Source organism: Mesoplodon mirus (assembly GCF_964341445.2).
Source record: "Mesoplodon mirus genome assembly, chromosome: 8".
NCBI lineage: Eukaryota > Metazoa > Chordata > Mammalia > Artiodactyla > Ziphiidae > Mesoplodon > Mesoplodon mirus.
Window position 1 is genome coordinate 79711448 of NC_138984.1, and position 22550 is coordinate 79733997.

Sequence of the window (22550 nt, forward strand, 5' to 3'; positions counted from 1 at the left end):
TCACTTTACATTTATTAATCAGCAAGTGGAAGGAAGCACGGGAGTCTGTAGGATCCGGTGCAGTTAGGGACAGCTGTCCACAGAGTCCCTACAGATGGTCTGGGTACCCCCCACTGTACTATAACCGTGGCTACTTCCACAAAAGCAGTCTTATACAAAGGACTGAAACCAGGGCAGAGGCACGATGTATGACGTATATTGTGTCGTTCTTGGCAGGAAGGGCAAACAAGTGGTGGCATAGCAAAGATACTCAGTGGTGGAATGGGCAATGTCCCAGGGAGGTGGAGTACCTAAATGTACAATCACTAATATAATAAAAAATACATCGATTAAGATTCTAGACCATGTGCTAAGCACTTTACATCAATGATTTCATTTCACACACACACACCCGCCCCCCCACTGAAGAAGTGGTGGTGATGGTGATTGTAATACCCTCTACAGAAAAGAAGAAACTGTGATTTGACCAAGGCTACATAGCTACTGTGTAATGGCCTGAAATCCAAATCCGCAAAGTCTAACCTCAGAGCTATAATCTTAATTCTAGCTTCTAATGCCTTGTGTATCGCATGGGGTTGAATTAGGAACTGGTGAATTTTTTATAATTACAAAGCGAACCAGCATGGTAAAGGACTAGTCACCTGATACCCCACTGTAGAAACAAGTGTTTATGCTGGTTAAAAATTCACTCAGATCCCTTTCTCAAATTGGGGGGATCTCTGCAATGACGTTTTGGGTCAGTATAGTTATGTGCTCAGCCCAAAGGCTTGCCTTTCTCTTGTTCACATCTATAATTTGTGGTCTGAGATACATGCAGTTAGAGACATTACAAGCTGTGCCCTGGTTATGAGCATGCCTAAGTGTCACACATGATAAAACTGTAGGAGCCAGCGCTGGTAGGAGGTGATAATCCCACAAGAGGCAGGTATGAAGGTTTGGTTGAGTGTTCAGTAAGTGTTACAAGAACCCTGCATCTCAAGCAAACTACTCTGTGCCCTACTGGTGTGGGTTAACACTGACTGAGAATCGGCTCCTGTATTCCCTCCCTATAGAACGTGAGACAGAAAACTAGAGGCTTTATATGGGCAACAGTCAACACAGCCAGGAGACACAGCAGGCCACGCTACAGCAGCGTTTCCACCCGGGGTCCATCTACATATACAATTGTACAGTTATGTTTCTATAATTACTGTGCTTTGAAATTCTATTTATTTTCTGCATTTAAAGACATTCTGTGAAGAGGGTCCATAAATTTCACCAGGCTGCTAGATGGATCCAAGGCACATAAAAGCTTAAGAATGCCTGGCAATAGAGGGAAGAGCTTTCTAAATATGGAGCCAGCTTGAAACACCAAATTGTAACCATAACCAATGATAATCTTTCCTCTTCAGAGAAATCATAATCCAGGTGATAGTCTGATATCCCTACTGTAACACAACTACCATATGAAGAGTTGGCACTGTTGGTGATCAGAAGCTAGAGACCCCATGGGCCTCTGATTAACTGATGCTGACCACCCTAAAATAGAGCTAAGATAAAAATTTCCAACTAATATACTCAAATCAGTCAGGTCTTTGCACCATTATACATGTGAAACAAGTAATTATTCTGAATTGAAACACTCATAATTTTTATCTTGTTTGACCTAGTTTTCCTGAATGTTTCAAAATAAATAATTCTTCCATTTAAAAAAATGAAAAAGAACAATGTGGACCAGATCTGCTGGGGTTTTTTTTCCTTCTAGGAGAATAAAGTATACTAACTCCAACATATGAAAAGAATAAAAGAAGAAAACATAGAGCTAATCTGACCTAATCCCACTCTAAAATGGTGCAAGATAGCAAAACTTGGCTAAACCAAAATGAAAAATAATCCAAAGGTAATTCACATTTTTCTTGGAAATCCATTTTAATACTGTACTAACTCTTGATGTGTCTGACACTCTCAGATTTAATTTCATATAAGATTTACATACATACACACGTGTTCAAAACCCTTTATCAGAAGGAATCAGGAAGGATAATGTCAGCCTTTCCTCAATAATTTTTCTTGGCTCATGCTTTAAGACCAAAATGAGCAATTACGTACAAAATCTGGGCTCCACAATAATAAATTTAGATTGTGAATGAAGTTAGAGGCGCAAATAACAAAGACAAGCACAAATTGGTCAATTTATGAGCGTCTAGCATTTAAAATATTACATTTTCTGATATTGTCAATTTGACCCTGGTGCAAAATAAGAAAATGCATATCAGTTCAAAACACAAAATATTTTTATAAATCAGAAATAAGTCAGAAATAATCAGAGATACTCTACAAGGTTGAAAGGGTCGTGTGTTTACCTCTTGCTCCTCTATTTAGGGGTCCTATGTGTCATTCAAGCCTTTGTAGACACCAGATCGATATTTTATAGCATCAGATTTATGTTCTAAGTTTCAGTGTTTTAAGAATTAGGTTTGCTTTGACTAAAAGCAAATTGAGTATTTTTAAAATTCTGCCAGTAATTCTTTTTCAGTAATAATTGATTTTATTAGCATGGTATGAATGTTTTCAGATGCTCTATTACCAAAAAATGAATAGCTTTTATTTAAAACTACAGTATGCATTTTTGAAATATTGTTCTTAAAAAATCGTCTTAACTTTCCCAAAATGTTGGGAGGATCAGAGGAGATGAACAATATTTTGTATGATTTTAACGTTTATTTAATGTTTTATTTCTCATCTTTTTTTAGAACAATGAATACCCTTCTCACAAAAAGTAGGAAAAATAGAGTTATAAATCCCAACGAAAACTTTCTACGTGGTCTGAGTGAGGTGATAAGGGAGGTGGGTGCCTCACGTTTCCAAAACCTTTTCCATACCGACATTGCCAAGGTAAGATGATGAAAAGGGAGTAAGCAAAGAGAATAGCGTGGATTTACCTATTCGGATCTTAATAGATTTTGCATCTTTGATTTTAACATTTAGATCAGGTTAATCATCTAGTTGTATAAGGATCTAAAGAAACTTCTGAAAGTTACAGCATGGGGCAAATGTGAAATATTAATGTGAAAAATGTTACACTGTGACAGATTACATGCCATGAGAAAGCATGTGCAATTATATAAATCCCCTCTATATTTTAATCATTTCCTTAAAAACAAGTAGATAGTTCCAGTCAATACTTAAGTGAATGAAAAAAATGCAGTGAATAACGTGTCACTAATAGGTACAATATCAGTGTAAATATTATAGTATAATTAATAATTTAATATGTAATAAAAGTCATCCTGAAAAAAAATCAGTATATCAATACTTCAAAATAATTTTAAGCTGCTATTTCAAAATATGATTTGATTTTAAGGTTATAATAAACTCAGAAAATATACAATTCAAAATAGTTTTTAGTTTTATTAACAGGTTGTGAGTAGCTTCTTTTAATTGTTAACTCAGGTTTTTATCACACGGCTTAAGTTACAAAAACAGTAGTTAATTGAAATTCAGTCCACAAATAATTCATTCTGAGCCCCAACTTTTTTTTATATTTTGTGATTGAGAATTCTAATGTTGCTATAGTAAATAAGGACAGAAAGATGTTTAAAATGTGCATATTTGAAGAAAATATTATAGTAATAGAAAATCACACAACAACACACCAGATTATTTTTTTTCGGAGGTTTAATTTTAACTAATTAATATTTAAATGATGAAGGTAATGTCAATCCAAATCTTTACTTATTTGTAATGCACAAACTATTTTTTGTAACTTGTAAGAGAAATAGATTCTTTTCACCATGGCAATGCTTTCACCCTTATTTATGGTCTTTCTTTTTCTTGAGTCCTTTTTCTTCAGCAGTTTAACAAGTCACTTCCTGTTTGGCTAAAGTGCAATCCTAGCACAATAATGTTTCAGCTTGCAAGGAAGAACGCCCTTATTGAGTTGATAGAACTCCACCAGCTGGATTAGATCCGTAAATCTTGTGTGCCCATCATCCAGGGTGTGGAACGTCTCACCATCATCTTCCACCTGCAACAGGAAAAACAACAAACTAGTAAGAAGGGCAAAATACCCAGAAAGACAATCATATTCTATTGCATACTGCATCTTTAAATGCCAAAACTGATGTGTTTATAATACTAAAGGACAGTGAAAAGAATGTTATGGCATGTCCACTTCTCCTTTGTAACTTCACTTACATTTAAAAGAAATACCATCTGATCCTAAGGTAAGCAGTGTGGCTCTACTTTCTCTGTCTCTAAATTCTCTTAACGTTCAGTAGTTAGAATAGTAGGATTATTCTGAATCAATACAGTGCACAGTGAGAAACTGGCACTATTCAGTGTAAAAGTAAACAAAAGATTTTAATACTCCCACCTACAGAAATTAATTTCCATTTCTAGTTGTTGTCTACCTAAAGCCTTACGTAATATATTAAAAATGAATATTCACCATAATTTGTATCAGTAAACTGATTCTGGAGCAATCAAATACTGTGTTAGTGGAATGACAGCGTTTTGGGGGTTTTCTGTTTTTGTTTTCTGCAGTGAGATCTTCAGGCATTAAGCAATTCATACGTGCCAGGGACATCGCTCACATAATCAATGAAGTAGGGAAGATACTTCACATAGACTTTGGATAGTTCCAAAAAGAGGTCATTCAAAAAAAAGAAAACACTAGCAACTTAGCAATCTGATGTAATACTTTCTTGAAAGTAGACTGAATGTCTGTTCCACACTATCTGGTTCCAATACACAGACCACATGCATACATACATGTGCACACATACATACACACACATACACACACAAAAGCAGAAGCAACAAAAAAAATCCCAAAGCAAGTTGTGCCACATGAAAGCAGAATTACAGAAAAATTTTAAATGTGCTCAGAATAGTTTAAATAATGATCTCCAGTTCCACAGCACCTGTGTACCTATCCATAATGATTAAAAACAAAACTACAAAAAACACCAGAAAAACATTTTGGGGACAAGAGAGGAGAAGGGGCTTGAAAATAACGATTTTTAAAGAACCACTAGAGGAATTCAGGAGAAGGAATTTTCAGTGGCCTTTTAACAATAGGTGGCATGGGGTCTATACAATATTATCAAATCGTATTTCATGGGAAAAGAGAAATTTAATTTTTGCAATTCCTGTATTTCTTATATTAATTCAGGCTCATAAAACCATTTCTGCCAAACTTAACTGTAGTCAAAGCACAAGTTCCCAAATTATATTTAATAAAAGAACCAAAAAAAACCTAAAGTTTCCAAAAGCTTATGCATTAAGATCATCTCTAATATATGAATATGAAATCATAAATTACTTACTGGTATAATTTGAAAGTGCTTTATTTTTTGTCCATGACTCATTGACAGTACGAAAGTTTTGGGGTTGCTCTGACTATCCCGTACCAAGAAAACTCTAAAGAGAAAGAAGGATTTCAATATTTTTCTACATTTACTCATGGATTTCATAGAAATATAGCCTGTACCAAATCCAGGAAGTAAATTCATAAATGTAGCCAGAATTTTTCTTTACTGTGTATTCAATGATGGGATTATCCAACATGGTAAACAATATGGTATAACATAAACCTTATACTATAAAACTATCATCAGAGCTAATTTTATTTTAATAGGATAAATACACAGCCATTTATCAGATTGCTTGCTCACAATAACCAATCTAATGCTATGTTGGCATCAATAATTAGTGCTACATCCTTTTTCCACTGGGAAAGCTGGGTATTCACATGTAACTCTTTGGTACAGAGAATAAGGCATTAGCATATTGTTATTTTAACTTCTGGGTCATGTTAGGCCCTAAAAAAAGAAAATTATTTAGAGTGAAATAATTTTTAACCCCCTCTTCTACACTGGATCCTTTCTTTTGATTCTGGTTCCTACTATTACATACACAACAGAAAGTGAGAAATTAATATATTCTAAAAAATCAATCCTGAAATCATTTATTAAATGTTTGAGCAAAATATTTTAAGTAAAAGAAACACCCAAACAACATGTACTTTAACCTTGAAGAATGCAGCAGAAAAGCCTCTATAACAGGCTAGAAAAACAAGACATGGCCTAATGGCCTGAGAAAAATGCTGCCAGGCGTGGATTCTTATTAACTGGCAATTCAGTGCATAACCAGCTTTATATTAATTGTTGGCAAACAGACTGTGCAAACAGTCCCCACTGGTGACTCCAATACTAATCTCACTGTGCCTGGGCGAAGAGACAGCCAAATCTGAGCCATCACAGATGTCTGATGAGATTATCCATTTCATCTGTGCTGTGTGAGATTCCGACATTACATCTCTAGGAGATGGGACAAAAGGGAGTTTCACTGGTCAATCAAGCTTAATTATCTCCCCATTCCTGAGTAGATCACCACTACCACCTAGTGGATTGCCTGGCATCATCACATCTTTCCAAAAGAATACCCCAAATAACCCATTTTTAAATTAAAAATTAAAAAAAATAAAGATACTGTCATTCTTTATGCAATTATTTCATTCAATTTACAAAAAATGGGCTCAGAAATAAGGGAAATTATAATCCTCCAAAACATTTTGACAATTCTTTGTGATTTATTTCTTTTCTTGGTCTTAGATGGTAATTCTGCTGATTGCTCAGATTTATATCTGAAAAGACCGTGTTCCATGCAGAGAAGTATATTGAAATCTTTTCTTATTTAGAGTCTACTGAAACGCCGACTTGCTATTAATAATCTTCCATGTGAAGGTGCATTTTTATCCAAATGTCAGTATTAAATCACCTTGAAATTTTGCCATCATCTTAAGCCAACCCATGAAGATATAAGATCCCATTACCACTTGCTTAAATTGATGCTGGTTTTATTTCTCATCCAAACCTCAATACAAGCTCCTTAACTTGTATTGCATTTGGGAAGAGAATTCAGCTAGTATTATAGGAAGTATTGATATCTGAAATACTGAGTAATCTGAGAAAAAGAAAATTCTTTAGATCATAAACCTTGCATAATAAATTTTCTGTTTCTCCTGTCTCTTCTGTGGTATCCCACTAAAAGATAACATGAGAAGAGTCAAAAAGTACTGTTTTCATAGGTTTATATTCCTTTAAACTGTTAAAATTTAGAGAAAAGAAAATAGGGATGTAAACAGAAAAAAATAAGACAGTCTAAATATATAAGAAACAGCTTTTTACTTTAACACACCCTGCATCAAACCTAAAAAAATGTATAACACGTAAGATAGTGTCATGACACAAATCATACTTTGCAAACATATTATTTGTTCAAATCAAAATGTTGACACGCCAAAACAAGTTCAGTTTTCCCCCCATCAATATCTGAGATGCACAGAATGGGTAATATTAGTGATCACTGGTTAAGAGCAGCGCATCCTGTTCAGCTATCTTCTCCTTATGCACAAATACTAAGCACACACTATGTAACAGGTACTGTATAGGTATTGCTAGGACTCAATGACAACCATCCTTATAGAATAAAGTCACTTCTGTTTTAATAAGCTGAAGTCAAAACTCTCTGTGCGTGTTGAATAAGTCATTACTGATTATAGGAGAAATCAAAATCAGTGCTACTCAAAATCACACTTACCCATCCACTAGACCTTGCTGAATGATCAATCGCTGAGCTTCCTCTCTAGAAATTTTGTGGTGAAACCATGGTTGGGACCGGTGGATAGCTGAAATAAAGTGGAGGAATACAAAGATTTGTTTGAAATGATCACAATTTAATTATGTGTACTTTCTACCCTAACCCCTCAATGACTACATCTAAATGCACATCTCACCACCCAGTTAGTCACACTGAATATGCAGAGACATACCCATGTTTGTGGCACAGCTCTGTGAAGACGCAGTGGGGCTACCATGAGTGCCCAGGCGTAAACATCCTTTTTTCTGTGCAAGGAAGTGGGAAACAAATTTTAACTTTCGGGGAGAAACAAATTCAAATCATAAATATTTTGAAGAACATGAAGCTAATTTGTACCCTCCAAGCTAGTCCTTCTTCAACTGCAACTGAAAGGGCTTCAGTGGGATTTTCTATAACTCTGCTTTTCTGGCCTGAGAAGTCCATTGCTACCAGGGAATTCTCTGATATACTTCTCTGGAAAAAAAGCACATTTTTTACCTTGAAAACATCTTTGAAGTTACCTTTCAGTGCTTTGCTGGCAGTACGTTTCCATTTTAGGATGTGGTTCCAAAGGTGGCTAGCAGGAAATTAAAAAGTTAACAATACATATTCAACAGAAAATGGTGCTATAAAATATTTTGGTTAAATAAGTTATACAGTTATTTGTTAAGGTCATTGAATTAAGTGTTGAATAAAGAGATTAAAAGCTTTCAAGGTAAGCATGTCTTTCTTCTAAAGCAACCCTACCTCTTCATATTTAGAAAAGAATAACCTTTCCTGTGGCTAAGAAGATCCATCACTTCCAAACTCACCTCTCTATTATGCTTTGAGATTCATCAATGATCATTGAAATGTCAAATCTATCTACTTATTAAGATTCAAGGTACACTAAAGCTGTAACAGACTGACTTACATCACTTCTTTAGAAACAAATAGTACCCATATTTTATAACAAACCAACAATATGTATTTTAAAAGTTTATCACATCAACTTTTCTCTAACTTAGAAAATGAAATTTAGTGAAATAATTCAGATAACCCCATAATATTAAAATTTCTATGATTTAATACGTGAATGTTTTTTCATCTTGTGAGCATGAACATGGCAAAATGAGAGCTGCAAAAATAAGTCTGAATGACAAAAGAAGAACTGATATAAAATGAAGACATCTTTAAACAAACATAATTTTAAACAAATAATAAAGTCATCTTTTTTGCGAATTACTTTTTGTATTCATAGTCTCTGAAGGTGAAAATAAAACATCCAAAACCTGGACCTTATTTTTATTTTTTTCTTTGTTTAGGGCTCTACTTTGTAACCATCTTTTAAAAAGTGTGCCAACCCAAGTCATGCGTCCTAAAAAAAAAAAAAACAGTTGTCAGAATCTTCAGTTAAGAGTGTCACTCAGCATGGGGAGGGGGAAGGGTAGGCTGGGACGAAGTGAGAGAGTGGCATGGATATATATACACTACCAAATGTAAAATAGATAGCTAGTGGGAAGCAGCCGCATAGCACAGGGAGATCAGCTTGGTGCTTTGTGACCACCTAGAGGGGTGGGATAGGGTAGGAGGGAGATGCAAGAGGGAGGGGATATGGGGATACATGTAAATGTATAGCTGATTCACTCTGTTATAAAGCAGAAACTAACACACCATTGTAAAGCAATTAGATTTTTTTTTAAAAAAGTGTCACTCAATTTATAAGAATTAAAACTCTTAAAAGACAAAACATCCAAAACCAGCATGAACAATGTTTAATAGTTTTTCCCCACTCATCATTAATAGAAGAGCAACACAAAAACCGGAGTTCTCATTGTAAAGGATCAGCCGACATACACCTGGAGTCTCCTGGCTTAAGACCATTTTCTCTCTCTCCACATGGATTCAGCCGTACCCTGCTTGGTCTAACAGACTCTAGTCAAATGTCTGCTTGAGGGGCTTCCCTGGTGGCGCAGTGGTTGAGAGTCCGCCTGCCGATGCAGAAGACACGGGTTCGTGCCCCGGTCCGGGAAGATCCCACATCCCGCGGAGCGGCTGGGCCCGTGAGCCATGGCCGCTGAGCCTGCGCGTCCGGAGCCTGTGCTCTGCAGCGGGAGAGGCCACAACAGTGAGAGGCCCGCGTACCGAAAAAAAAAAAAGTCTGCTTGAAACAAAACCTGGTCCATACAAAAATGGGAGGGGGGATCATTTATCACTGCATTACACATCCCATTTTATTAGCATTTATTATTTTCTCTTGAAACCTTGCTGTAGTGGTCCACAATCTTATTACGGTTCATCTTTATTTCTGGAGATCCGGCATGCAATCTTTCATTTGTTATAGGAGTCTTCATAACTGACAGCTGCTCTTTCCAAACAGATGCTGTCTCTGTAATCTCTATTTGCTGTCACACCTTACTTTGCCCTTCTCACCCTGTGATCTTCTGTGCTGGGCTGTGGACCAGATGGATATACTTTTGCTTTGCTGACATTAATGAAAAGCTTCCACCTGCCCAAGCCAGAGAGTAACTAATCTCAATCATAATGATAGCTTTATCCTTATAATATCTCTGCCTTCACATGCCAAGATGGGCTCTGTAATCACAAGGTTCTGATAACATAAAAATACCGTTAGGAAACAAAAATAAACATAACCAGTTCTTATTCTTTTTTTCATTTTTCTCCTATAATATGACCGGCTGAAATGTAAAATAAGATCCCATGTTACATAATTACTTGACCTAAGTAGGGAGTCTATGATACAAATAAGTATTTTCATTTGCTACATTAACTACACTAGGGGAAAACACAGGAATATAGAAAATGTTTTCTACTGAATGGCAGGTGGTAGATGAAAAATTAATAGTTTACCTTTGGTGGACAAAGAAATGGAAGTGAAGCAAAATCTGACTTGAACCAAAAGGTCATTTTCAGCTCAATTTCTTTCACATAGAAAAGCAATGTTGATAACATTCAGAATCAGTGTATTTCTCAAATATTTGTCCCTTTTTCTACCTCTTCCTTCTGGTGGGATAAATAAGGCAAGCCCTAAAAAAGGGTCCATGATTTTGATGGCATGCCTCTCTTTTTAAGAAAGAAGAGGCTTGGGTATATCCTGGATTATCCAGACCACACCTCGAGATCAGATCCAAACACTTTTAGTGAGGTTGGAACATGAAATGTTTTTCAGGCAGCTTAGCTAAGCAGCAACTCGTAGTCACTCACTCCCTGTCACCCCATTTGAAAGAGCTACATAAACGTGTAGCACAGGCCTTAGTAAGAAGGCACAGAATTTCCTCAGACATTGTTCTCTCATCAGAGTCATACAGAGCCACAGGACATCAGAGGTGTAATCGATTCTAGAGATCATGCAACTGTCCCCCTTATTTTATACTGTAGGACGGCAGTGGCTCAATCAAGGTCATGCTTATGGTAAAGATAGTAACAGGCCCTACCTAAGGTTCTTTTATGTACCACAGAATGGGAGGTACAGGGAAGAAAGTGCAGTTTGGGATGTCTAGCTCAGAGTCAAATGTGAAAAATAATAAGAACTTCCGTTGACTTGTTTTTCCCATCCCCTTGTTCTGGCCAGGACCATATTAACAGATGCTCCTTTAAATGAATCATTTTTATTATCCTAAAAAGGACCAAATACATTTGGCTTCTTGAAATATCTGCTGATGATTCTCATTTCAAAGGCTGATGGGATGGCTATTATGTGCTATATATAGTTATGATGTTCATTATGGTATGATAATTTTTTTCTCATTTCCCTTCTCAAAATGAATCCCTGGAGAAGAAGACAATATTGTTGCTTTAAAACTATAACTAAAGTATGTGAACTTTTCCCTGTTGTTCCTTGAACATGGGGCCTCAATGAAAACAGCAGAGGCAGGTGAGAGACACTGGCATCCAGGATATAGGTCACTGATTCTTTCATGATAATGTAGAAATTATCCTGGGATTCTGTATAGACACCAAAGTAAACACAAATACCTCCCCAACCTTCTTAGTTCCCTTCATGAAAATTGAGAAGAGTAGAGATATAATTCTTGATGCTATTCTCTCTGATCATGTCAACTGTCATACAGGACAGGTCCTTGTCCTCATCACACAGAGACTTAAACCTCTTGTCCTTCTATCCCTATTTACAGCCAATTCATTCAAGGAATGTCTTCTCTTATACAAGGTGCTGAACAAGTAAAGCTACATTAACCAAAATGCCATAGACGTATTGATCACTTTCAATGGAAAGAAGCAAGAATACCATATCTGTACACTAGTGACAGTGATGAGACTAGAAAGTACTTACTTATAACACTTTTTTCTATGATTAAGAGGACACTAAATAATAACTGCCTCCAAATCATGGCTGCTATTAACATGCTCATCCTAATAACTTTAAAAGAAAGTTAGAAGGATTTAGGAAAGGATTAAGATAATAAAATTCATTATTCATATATACATATATGAATTAAAAGATTACAGTAGGCTGACAAATTGTAAAAATTCTCACCTTAAAGCTATTGCTTTTATATAAATTCATTACATTCCTTAGTTTCTTATTTTAGGGCTAAAAAGTAATATGATACAAAGATGAAAAGTTACTCTTCCATAATGTAAAGCAACATAACTACAGCATTGGAGTTCTTTTTCCATATTAGTCGATCAGACTTCATAATCAACATTATTTCATGCTTCATTCCTAGAGCTGAGCATTTATATGCTACGTTACATGTGGGGAAATGCAGCTTCTTTGGTCACAGCCATGAAACGCATGTTTTAACCTAAGTGGAAATGTAGCACGTTAGCTGATTGTAACATGGGCTCATACTTGTGAATTCCTAATATACTCAATATTAAGGAGCACAAGCAAAAATAGCAGAACATAAACTTGGAGATCAGAAATAAATTTCTTGTGTTAATGCACAGGAAATTAAAATTAGGTCCCAAAGAAGGGAAAAAATGTATCTGCCTGTAAATAGCCAAGTGGCATTTAGTATAAATCTGTGAAGCGGTGCTAGTCTTAATGCAATGCACGACCTGTATTTTGGCTTGCATCTTTTGGGTTTCCTGGAGAGCAGTATGCTTTTCAAGGACCTGGAACTTCAAAAATTTAATTGTTAGAAAGTCAGAATGCAAAAGAGCTCACAGGCTGTGATAATCCCAGAATTAATATTTAAATAAATAAATAAACCCACAATCAAATCAATAATTAAGAAAGATCTACAATCTCAAGGACAATGTTCTATAAACTATCTTATTAAAATCTAATCCTCAAATGTAATGACAAAGAATCACTCTCATAATTCTTTCAAATATTTAAAGTTTTTCTTTAACATAGAACATTATTTTAATTGAATACTTCATGTGTGCCCGATTATTGTGATTTTATCACATAGGCTGCAATCATATAAAATCCAAAAAAAATAGTTCAATATAACATGATAGTAGGATGGTGCCAAAAAGTTACTTTACTTGACCAAAAGGAAAGAGTGGAAATGTACATTTATAAGGTAATGTGATTGCAAATTAATGTAAATATAAAATAAAATGTAGGTTCAAAAACTTGGTGCTTACCATGGGTGATATACTCTGAGAACTGCAGCCACTTCTACCTTGATATGGATGCATGTAATTCTGGTACAGCTGCATGCCATACTGCAGAATAAATAAATAAAAACACATTCCCACCACTTTTACTACACAGAGTTTTACTACAACTTTTGAAAATCAACACTTTCATTAATTATACATCATTAATATAAAAACTGAAAATTATAAGCTTTCCTTAAAACAAATAAGTAAAGCAGCCATACTTTTGAATGGTAAACTTTTAGTGTCCTAAATAGTACAGTTTAAAAGACAGTGTTTTTTATTTGGACCCACACAAAGTTCTAGCTCACAATATAAAGATCTGGAACTGACACTCCTACTCATTATTCTTAGTGTCAATAGCACCAAAACCATTTGGAGTTTAGCAATAAGAAAGCTCACTTGGGAAGGGTGCCCGACTTTATGGTACAAAGACTCTGAGGATCTGACACACATCCTAAGCAAAACTGGGTAAAATTTACCATAATTCTTCAATGACTGATTGATGAATTACATTGTCTTTTGTAATCCATAAACTTGATCCTATTTTGAAGATTCTTGGCACTGTATCACCCTCTGGTAACAGTACTCTTAGGGCATTGTTTAATTTTTGGCTTTAAATTCAGGGAAATCAAAATGGTGAGGAATCAGGCTAATTTCAGACAAAGAGTCATGGCATACAGTGTAAAGAGCAGTAGATAAGAACTACAGAGGCTTTACTTTCAAGAGGTAGAATCATAAGAACTGGACTGCTAGGCTACAATTGGAAAGTGGGTCTAGAGTATAATTGGATTGTTAGTTTGAGAAACATTAAGAACGCCAACTGCCATGGCCCTCTATAATTCTCTCCATTTCATGGAGCCATTATGAACTTAAAAGTAGGTCTGATATAGAAGAGATTTAAGAGACACCATGGAAACCAATCTTACCCTTAGGATGAATTCCATTTAAACATTCTAACAGAGCTGTTTCTCTACTAAAAACTATGTTCTTAAAAGCAATTGCAGCAAAGTGGATCTATTTGGTAATTAGGCAGAAAATCAGAGGGAGGTGAGGGGAGTCACTGTTTTCAAGATTTTGCTTTTAACATGAATACAGTCATTTAAAATTCTCTGTGTTGACTTCTTTATCCAATTATTTCCCAACTTATAAAAATTATTTTTTTAATTTAAGGTTTGATTGACATTAATAGGACCTAATGAAATTTATTTTAAATCAACTCTAAGCCTACAGTAACTTTAAAAAGAAGACAGAGGAGCTTAATTCCTAGTCAAGTTCATTTGGAGAATATACAATAGCTTGCAACCACACTTTCACAAGGACATGTTGCTTGGACACCTTTTCTTTACCTGCAGTGAAAAGCCTGCTACCTACTAAGACTGTTTCCTTCAAAGATGTATTGTCTCTGGCACCTGTGGTGTTAGGAAGTTGCTTCTGTGCTGCTGAAAGTTAACTCTGGCTAAGGGGTAGGGCATGGGTCACCTTAACATTTCCCTGTCCTATGGAGGGGCAGATAAGGGACCAAAATGTGTTAGAGAGAAACTAGCAGAGTTCTAACTGAAGGGAAGGGGAAAAGACAACATGTAACTAGGACACTGTACATGAGCAAATCTCCCCTTTTCTAAGTCTTCTGATTTTTCTGATTCTATATGTAACTGGAATTTCTCCAAAGAGAATAAGAATATCTCTATCTGATGCTACATGAAGAGTTTACATGTGTATATGAAAAAGAAAGGAAAATAAAACAAGTGGCCAAATTCTTGGGGGAGGCTATATCTATAAATAACACATAATGAAAAGAAGAAGGACACCTCTGGTCCAGCCAACATAACATAGACTAGTCTTTCCCTGATCCTCGCTACTAGGTACAATGATAAACTCTGGAAATAACACGATAGACAACCAAAGGAGATGAGCAAAAGCTAACTCTAACACCAGGAGAGCCCAGCTGCACCAGCCAGAGGGATCAAACCAGTGCCCCACTGACAACAAGCTGCCAGTCCCCTATTAGAGAGCCTCAAATGTGTCTGTGCTGGCAGGCCCAGGTTTCCTGTAACTCATTATTTTAAAGTGTAAAACAGATCATATCACTTTCCTATTTGAAACTGTGGTGGTTTCTCATTGGCTCCACGATAAAGGACCTCACTGATGCTGGCCTCTATTTCCAGCCTCATCCGGAAACACTTTGCCATAACTGAAATAAACAGGGAATACAGATGTGGTAGCAGAATAATGGTCCCCATATATGTCCACACCCTAATCCCTAGAACCCGTGAATATATTAGGCTACCTGGCAAAGGGGAAATAAGGTTGCAGATACAATTAAGGGTGCTAATCATCTTTTTTTTTTTTTTTACATTTATTTTCATTTATTTATTTTCTGGCCGCGCCACGTGGCATGAGGGATCTTAGTTCCCCCACCATGGATCAAACCTGTGCCCCCTGCAGTAGAAGTGCATTCTTAACCACCGGACCACCAGGGAAGTCCCTAATCAGCTGACTTTGAAATGACGTGATTATCTTGGATTATCCTGGTAGATCCAATGTAATCACAAGGGTCCTTATCCAGAACCAGAAGAGAGAACCAGAAAAATGGCAGCATGGAAAGGACTCAGCTGGATATTGCTGGCTTTAAGGGTGGAGGAAATTGCCATGAGCAGCCTCTAAAGGCTGGAAAGGGCAAGAAAATGGATGCCCCCCCTAGGGACTGCAAAAGAGAATGGAGCCCTGTTGACACCTTGCTTTTAGGCCAATAAGACCCACTTCAGACTTCTGAATGACAGAGGTATAGGATAATAAATTTGTGTTTTAAGCCACTAGGTTGGTGGTAATGTGTTACAGCAGCTATAGAAAACTAATACAACGGAGCATCTTTAAACTGGGCATCTGTGACTTGAAAGAGCCTTTGAGAAGAGTCAAACGAGAGAAAAAAAAGGTAAGGAGACAGCCTTCCAGAAACTGAGCATTCTGGATATAGAAAGAACAAAGAAAGCTTTTAGTACACTTCATCATTTCTTAGACACACATTTGTTTTCAAACTAACAATCTGTATTATAATCTATGGCATCTTCTATTCACTGTGGACGAAGTGACTTGCCATTGCCTGAAACTGATATGGGATTAAGAAGTCATTAGCATGAAAACCTTGCAAAAGGAATGCCCGTGGCTAGAAAGACAACCCCACGGACCATGGCAGAGCATTCATCTGAGAGATGATGCCTCCCCAAAGCTCTTGAACCACAGAGCTGGTTAATCTGTGGAAAATATGAGTATCCATGACTCTGAGATGAAAATGATTCAGAAAAGCCAGATTGTGAATATGAAGAAGTTTTAAGAATACCTCAACTAACTTATTTCATATATATGTGTATATATATATATATATATATATATATATATACACATACATATATATGTGTGTATACACAAAATTGATAACATCAACAAAAATGATGAAAATCAGGACTATAGGCTTAAATAAATCTAAATATTCAAATGAAAATAAAAATTATAAGTGATATGAAACATCATATCACAATTTTATCGGCATAATTCTCATCTTTCTAATTACACAAAAAATAATGGAGCATCCTAGTAAAATCAATGGCATGTCAGAGTCACTGAAAGACTGATTAAAGGAAGTGGGTTTACCATCTGCTTCTGTGTTGGGTGTTTGAATTTGAGCCCCTTAGAATGGAGAAAGACTTGGCTAACAAGGTTGGAAAGTATCTCTTCCACCAGCCTAGCTGGACTTACAGGGTTCTGATGGAAGGGGAGAGAAAACCTGAGACCTCAAGATATTTTCTCTACCGTAACTGTGATGGAGTAAAGTCTACCAAAGAGTGCCAGCTTCTTTATCCATAAAAGGACAGCGCTGGATGAACTCAGTGTTTCTTAATCAGGCAGACACCTGGAACTCAACTCACTAACTCGGGATCCCCCAGGATGGGGCTGGGCACATGGAGCTTCAGAAAGCACCTCAGATGATTCCAATGCATATCCCTAGTTACCTAGTTACTACTGCTTTGACTGGTTGGTTTCCAAGGCCCTCTAAAGTACTCTTCTCTTCTTCATTTTGTTTGTTTGTTTTACATTTTATGACAATGAGAGCAAACAGAAGTGACTACTTAACATGAGGGTTTCAAAGAATCAAGATTTCTAAGATTTGTTGAAACCAAAATCATGACAGCCATTTTGACAGTAGACTATTTGAGAAACAAACAAATGTCTAATAAAAAGGTAACCATAGTGACTTTCTGCCATTAACAGCAAAAAGAAGAAAATTTCACAGTTAATCCAAAAGCTTCCTTTAAATTACTTTAAAAAATTTTCTTCCTACCACTTCACACCCACTAGCATGAGTATTTTTTTTTTAAAGTGGAAAATAACAAGTGTTGGTGAGGATATGGAGAAACTGGAATTCTTATACATTTCTGGTGGGAATGTAAAATGGTTTAGCCTCTGTGGAAAACATTCTGGCAATTCATCAAAAAGTTAAACATAGAATTACCATATGACCAGCAATTCTATTTTTAGGTCTATATCAAAAAAACTGAAAGCTGTTACTCAGACAAATACGTGTATAGACATATTCATAGCAGTACTATTCACAATAGTAAAAAGGTAGAAACAATCCAAATACCCATCAGTGGATAAACAAAATTGTTTATTTAACATATATATATGTTAAACAACACACATACAATGGAATATTATTCAGCCATAAAAAGGAATGAAGTACTGATACATGCTGCTACAAAATGGATGAACCACAAATCATTATGCTAAGTGAAGAAGCCAGACCCCAAATGTCACATATTGTATGATTCCATTTGTATGAAATATCCAAATTGGTAAATCCATAGAGACAGAACATGGATTAGTGGTTGCCAGGGGCTGGGAGTAACTGCCTAATGGGTATGGGGTCTTCTTTTGAGGTGAAAAAGATGTTTTGGAACTAGACAGAGGTGGAAATTGCACAACATTCTGAATGTACTCAATGCCTCTGAATTGTTCACATTAAAAATAGTTAATCTGGTTAATTTTATGTTGTGTGAATTTCTCCTCAATTTAAAAAAAAAGTAAAAGAATAGAAAATAAAACTTTCTTGCAAACCTGGTATGAAAATGGGTAATTCTGATTCTGATTATTCTGCCCTTCTTAAATGGAAATGGTCGATAAGTTTTATAATTATAAATTTAAAGTTGTGCTAAATTTGCTAGCATACAAGTTTTGAAAATAAATGTGTTTTCTATACATCCTGGAAGAAATCAGTTCTGTGTCTCTCTCCCCTACCTACTTTCAGAACATTCTTACTCCTTGTCAAGATGCTTACCAATAAATTTTGCTTATGGAAGCGGTAATTTTTACTTAGCACAAAGGTAAATGTTTGAATAATACAGCTATAGTAAAATTTATAAAATAATTTGCATTAAACTAGAAAGCAATTCACACAACACTTAAATAAAACATAAAACAACCGCACTAAACATATCCAGGTGGGCACATTTTAAAATATACTTCACATCGGATTGATGGCAATGTTTTTAAAATGCAGACTAAGTCATGGACAGGAGAAATTTCAATCAGTTATACTTGCTATATATGTAATACTCTTACAAAAAAATCAAAATCAGAACATTTTTTAAAATGGAATACTCCACACACACAAGATAAATATACTAGGTTATTGCACTCTACTCTGGAAATGTTTATCTTTCAGATAAAAAATAAAATACATGCATTTGGTGGTGGTTATTTTTCTTCTTCCTCACATACCCACATGGATTCATAGTGAGTCTTCTGAGTTTTGAAATACAGGTATTTTCAAACTTTGATGGTACTCCCAATGTTTAATAGAAATTCACACCTGCAGTGAGATTACCTTAAGCAATCTAATCGCGGTCACCCAGCACGTCCTACTCTGCTCTTCTTCTGCACAGAGCATTTTCAGGTCTCGAGGCCCTCCTGCTTTGTTAGGCTAGAAGGCCACAGCACATTGTTTATCGTTAATGCATATCTTGAAGGTAACACCTGTTGAAATAAAAGCCACTAAAATTCTCCTATATATAAGAGAAAGCTGTCTCTTTTTAAAAGAAATTAAAAGAAACTCAAGCTTACCTAAAAGGCTGAGGCTTGCTTTATTCATCTAGCAAAATATTAAGCCTGTACCTTAAAGCAGAATCCATAGTTAGTCGGTGCTCCATGTTTTTTTTTGCCTGCCAGTGACACATAAATATCACTATTGCCAAATTCGCTGAAAAACTGCAAATGCCGTGGTTCCTTAAAAAAATACATATGTATGTTGAAATGGATACATATTTTTACACTACCTTTTGTATTTCTATTATGTTACATAACTTATACCTTGGCAAAAATTATTCCAAATAATGTCACAGAAACAAAAGGAAAGGAAAACTAAGTCACTATATCCTTAAATAACCAGGAGCTGGATATGAGATTATTTAATTTGAGAAGTAGTGATTTGTTTATAATTCCAATATACAAAAAAATATATCTTCCTATTTTAAAATTACTTGCTTTAACCACCACTTCAAGGAATCTGAGGGAGAGAAGAGAGCAAAGCATGGCTTTTGAAATGTTTTCTTATTTGGGTTTTAAATAATGGTAGTTCCACAAAGGGAAGAAGGTTGGTTTGAGCTTCTATAGCAGCTAAAGAAAAAAAAAAAAAACAGACGATGATTCCTGCTTCATTGAGAAATGATCGTCCCTCATGTTTGTGTACTGCCTCACGTACCACAGCAAGCAATGAAACAGGCGGCATGACCACCTTCCTTTACAAAAGGAAGGAAGCCTGTACAGATGAATTCAGGGAAATTACCTGGCAATGGAACATGTCTGATTTTCAAGGCAAAGTGGAATCATGAAGGGCTATTTCTTCTCTGGGAAATCCATAAGATTTAGAGCTGGTCATGGGAAATCACTGGGTCATATTATTCTGTGATAGGTTAATAACTTGGAGAAATGCTTAATTCTGGGGTTGAACGTGTAATCAAAACTGACCACAACGTACTGGTTCTTTAAAACCTTGCTACTAGTCGTGTGGTCCCAGACCAGCAGTGTCAACATCACCTGGGAGCTTATTAGAAATGCAAAATCCCAGGGCCCACCCCAGATCTGCTGATTCAAAATCAAAATCTGCATTTTAACTAGAACCCAGGTGATTCATATGCACTGAAATTTGAGAAGCAGTGCTCTTAAAACAAAAAGATGAAGCAGAACATTCAGCAATTTGAGCAACCCATTCAAATCCAAATCCAAAAAAAATTCAGTCATTGGTCAGTAGGCTGGCTATTCCATCAGTGATGATTAGTAGAGCAAGAGCTTCTGTGTATGCAACTGTTTCTCTGTGTGTCACTGTTCTTTAGGCATTTTGATCTAATGGATGACTAAAGTTCCCAACTCCATGGGAGAATGAGGCAGAAAAGAAAATTGTTAAAAGAGACCCAGCTTAGGGCCCTTAGAACAAGGGAGGAGAAGGGAGAAAAGTACTCTTGTTGGCAAGGCCTTTAAAACTTTATTCCTTGATAGAAACTGATTTGCTAGTAAAAATGTCTGATTTCTATGAAGATGGAATAAAACCATCCCTGCCCACTGATACAGTAGAAGTCAATGTAGCTGAGTCATTTGGACGTGAGAAAAAGGCAGCTTAAGAAATACTGGAAGGACATAAGAGACATGATGAGTTTCTTCTCTTGACTGATTTTTGTTCCATTACTGCAGACACATCAAGGCTTATGACAGTACAAGACTAGGCTGAGCTGGCATGGTTAGCGAAAGGTAAGCATGCAAATGTGTATATAAGGGGGAAGTTGGAGAGCAGGGTACTTAGATGTTTCTCTGTAAGTCACAGCCACACCTCCAAGGCTTGCATAAGTGTTTATCTAACTCCCATGCAGCCTACATCTTTAGAAAGTAAAATAAATCAAGACCCTTCTCATAGAAAAAGGGCAGGAAATGGTCACTTTGCCAGGTAGAGATGTCATATTAGACATTAGATAACCTACATGATTTTTATAGAGGTCATAATCCTTGAGTTTATCTAATATCTTGAATTTCGTTTTTAAGGGGGAATGTAAAATCATTTTCATATATATAGACTATGGAACACATGCTCATTTCAGCACAGGCTGGAGAGAACACTATTATGTACGATGCACAGCAAAGTTAGACACCATGTTGAGGAGAGCTGAGGTACAACCTGAGAACAGAGGTTTGAGGCCTATAATGTTGCCCAGCCAAGGGGGGGACCACTGCAGGGATAAGAGCATGGCTTCAGTAAATGGAATAGGAGCTGTCTTGTTATGTAATAGGTGGGAAAGGAAAGGAGGTGGAGGGTGAAGTAAAAAGACAATGGGCTGTGGACTTTCATGCGAAACCTGTTAAAGAATTAGGAATTCAGGAATTAAGGAGATATTGTCATATCTTCCAGTGAAGAATCACTGGGAAGACAGTCAAAGAAATGTGATTACTGGATTTAGAAGCCACTTTTCTCTGATGTTAAAAGTAAAAAGATGATCTAGCACACATTTGTTTAAAACCACCTTCATATATTACTTCATACATGAGGAAAACTGGGAAAAGAGAAACTTCATTACAAAGGTCAAGAAAAAGTCTAAAACCTTAATTACAAGAATGGGTAATTATTCATCCTAACATTATCTATAATATAAAAATTTGAAAACTAGGTTTAAATCCTCAAGAAAAATTAAATGCATCTATATGATAGAACACTAGTAGTCAAACTATATATACTTAAAAATAAAAGATTTCTGTAAAGGAATGGATTACTAAATAAGTAGAGGCCTTTTCCACGAAGTATTCCACCACTTAAGCCTAACACACACACACACACACACACACACACTTGCACATGTGTGTGCACACACGTGTGAATAGCAGCAAAGGAAAACTGTATATCAGGGAAGGGAGGAAACTATGTAAGAACAGTTGGGGAAAATATGGCAAGTATCACTCCTTTGCAACTCCATATCTCCATACCACTGCCCAAATATCTAGTCTCTATCATTAGCTGTGTTCTGGGCATTTCCATTTGGATACTTCACCATCAATACAATGTATCTAGAACTAAGATCAGTATCTTTCTTCTAAGATTTGATTTCTTCAAATCTCCTATTCCTGTTTATTCTATCATTTTCTATTTCTTTATTTTCCTTATGTCTTTCTCTAAGAACATTAAGTGCTTCCTCTTCTTTCATATCAACCAGTCAACAAAATCTGACCATTTGTCATTTAATCTTACATCCATCCCCTTCTTCTCTCTCCACTGCTCATCCTAGGTTAGATCCTGTCACCTCCACGCTTGATTACTG

General features: G+C 36.1%; 1 protein-coding gene across 2 annotated transcripts in view; it reads right to left on the reverse strand.

Annotated features, from left to right (window-relative positions):
- Window positions 1–3654: 3654 nt before the first annotated feature.
- The window catches only part of GRB14 (growth factor receptor bound protein 14), a 126541-nt gene continuing 107645 nt past the window's right edge, over window positions 3655–22550 (reverse strand). For both annotated transcript variants that reach the window (XM_082630981.1, XM_082630982.1), the window contains 8 exons: window positions 19369–19479; window positions 19082–19177; window positions 13183–13263; window positions 7981–8097; window positions 7817–7889; window positions 7585–7672; window positions 5310–5403; window positions 3655–4006 (listed from right to left, as the gene is read on the reverse strand). In XM_082630981.1, coding sequence (XP_082487107.1) covers window positions 3860–4006; window positions 5310–5403; window positions 7585–7672; window positions 7817–7889; window positions 7981–8097; window positions 13183–13263; window positions 19082–19177; window positions 19369–19479 — 807 coding nt within the window. In that variant the 3' untranslated portion in view covers window positions 3655–3859. The remainder of the gene's footprint in view (window positions 4007–5309; window positions 5404–7584; window positions 7673–7816; window positions 7890–7980; window positions 8098–13182; window positions 13264–19081; window positions 19178–19368; window positions 19480–22550) is intronic.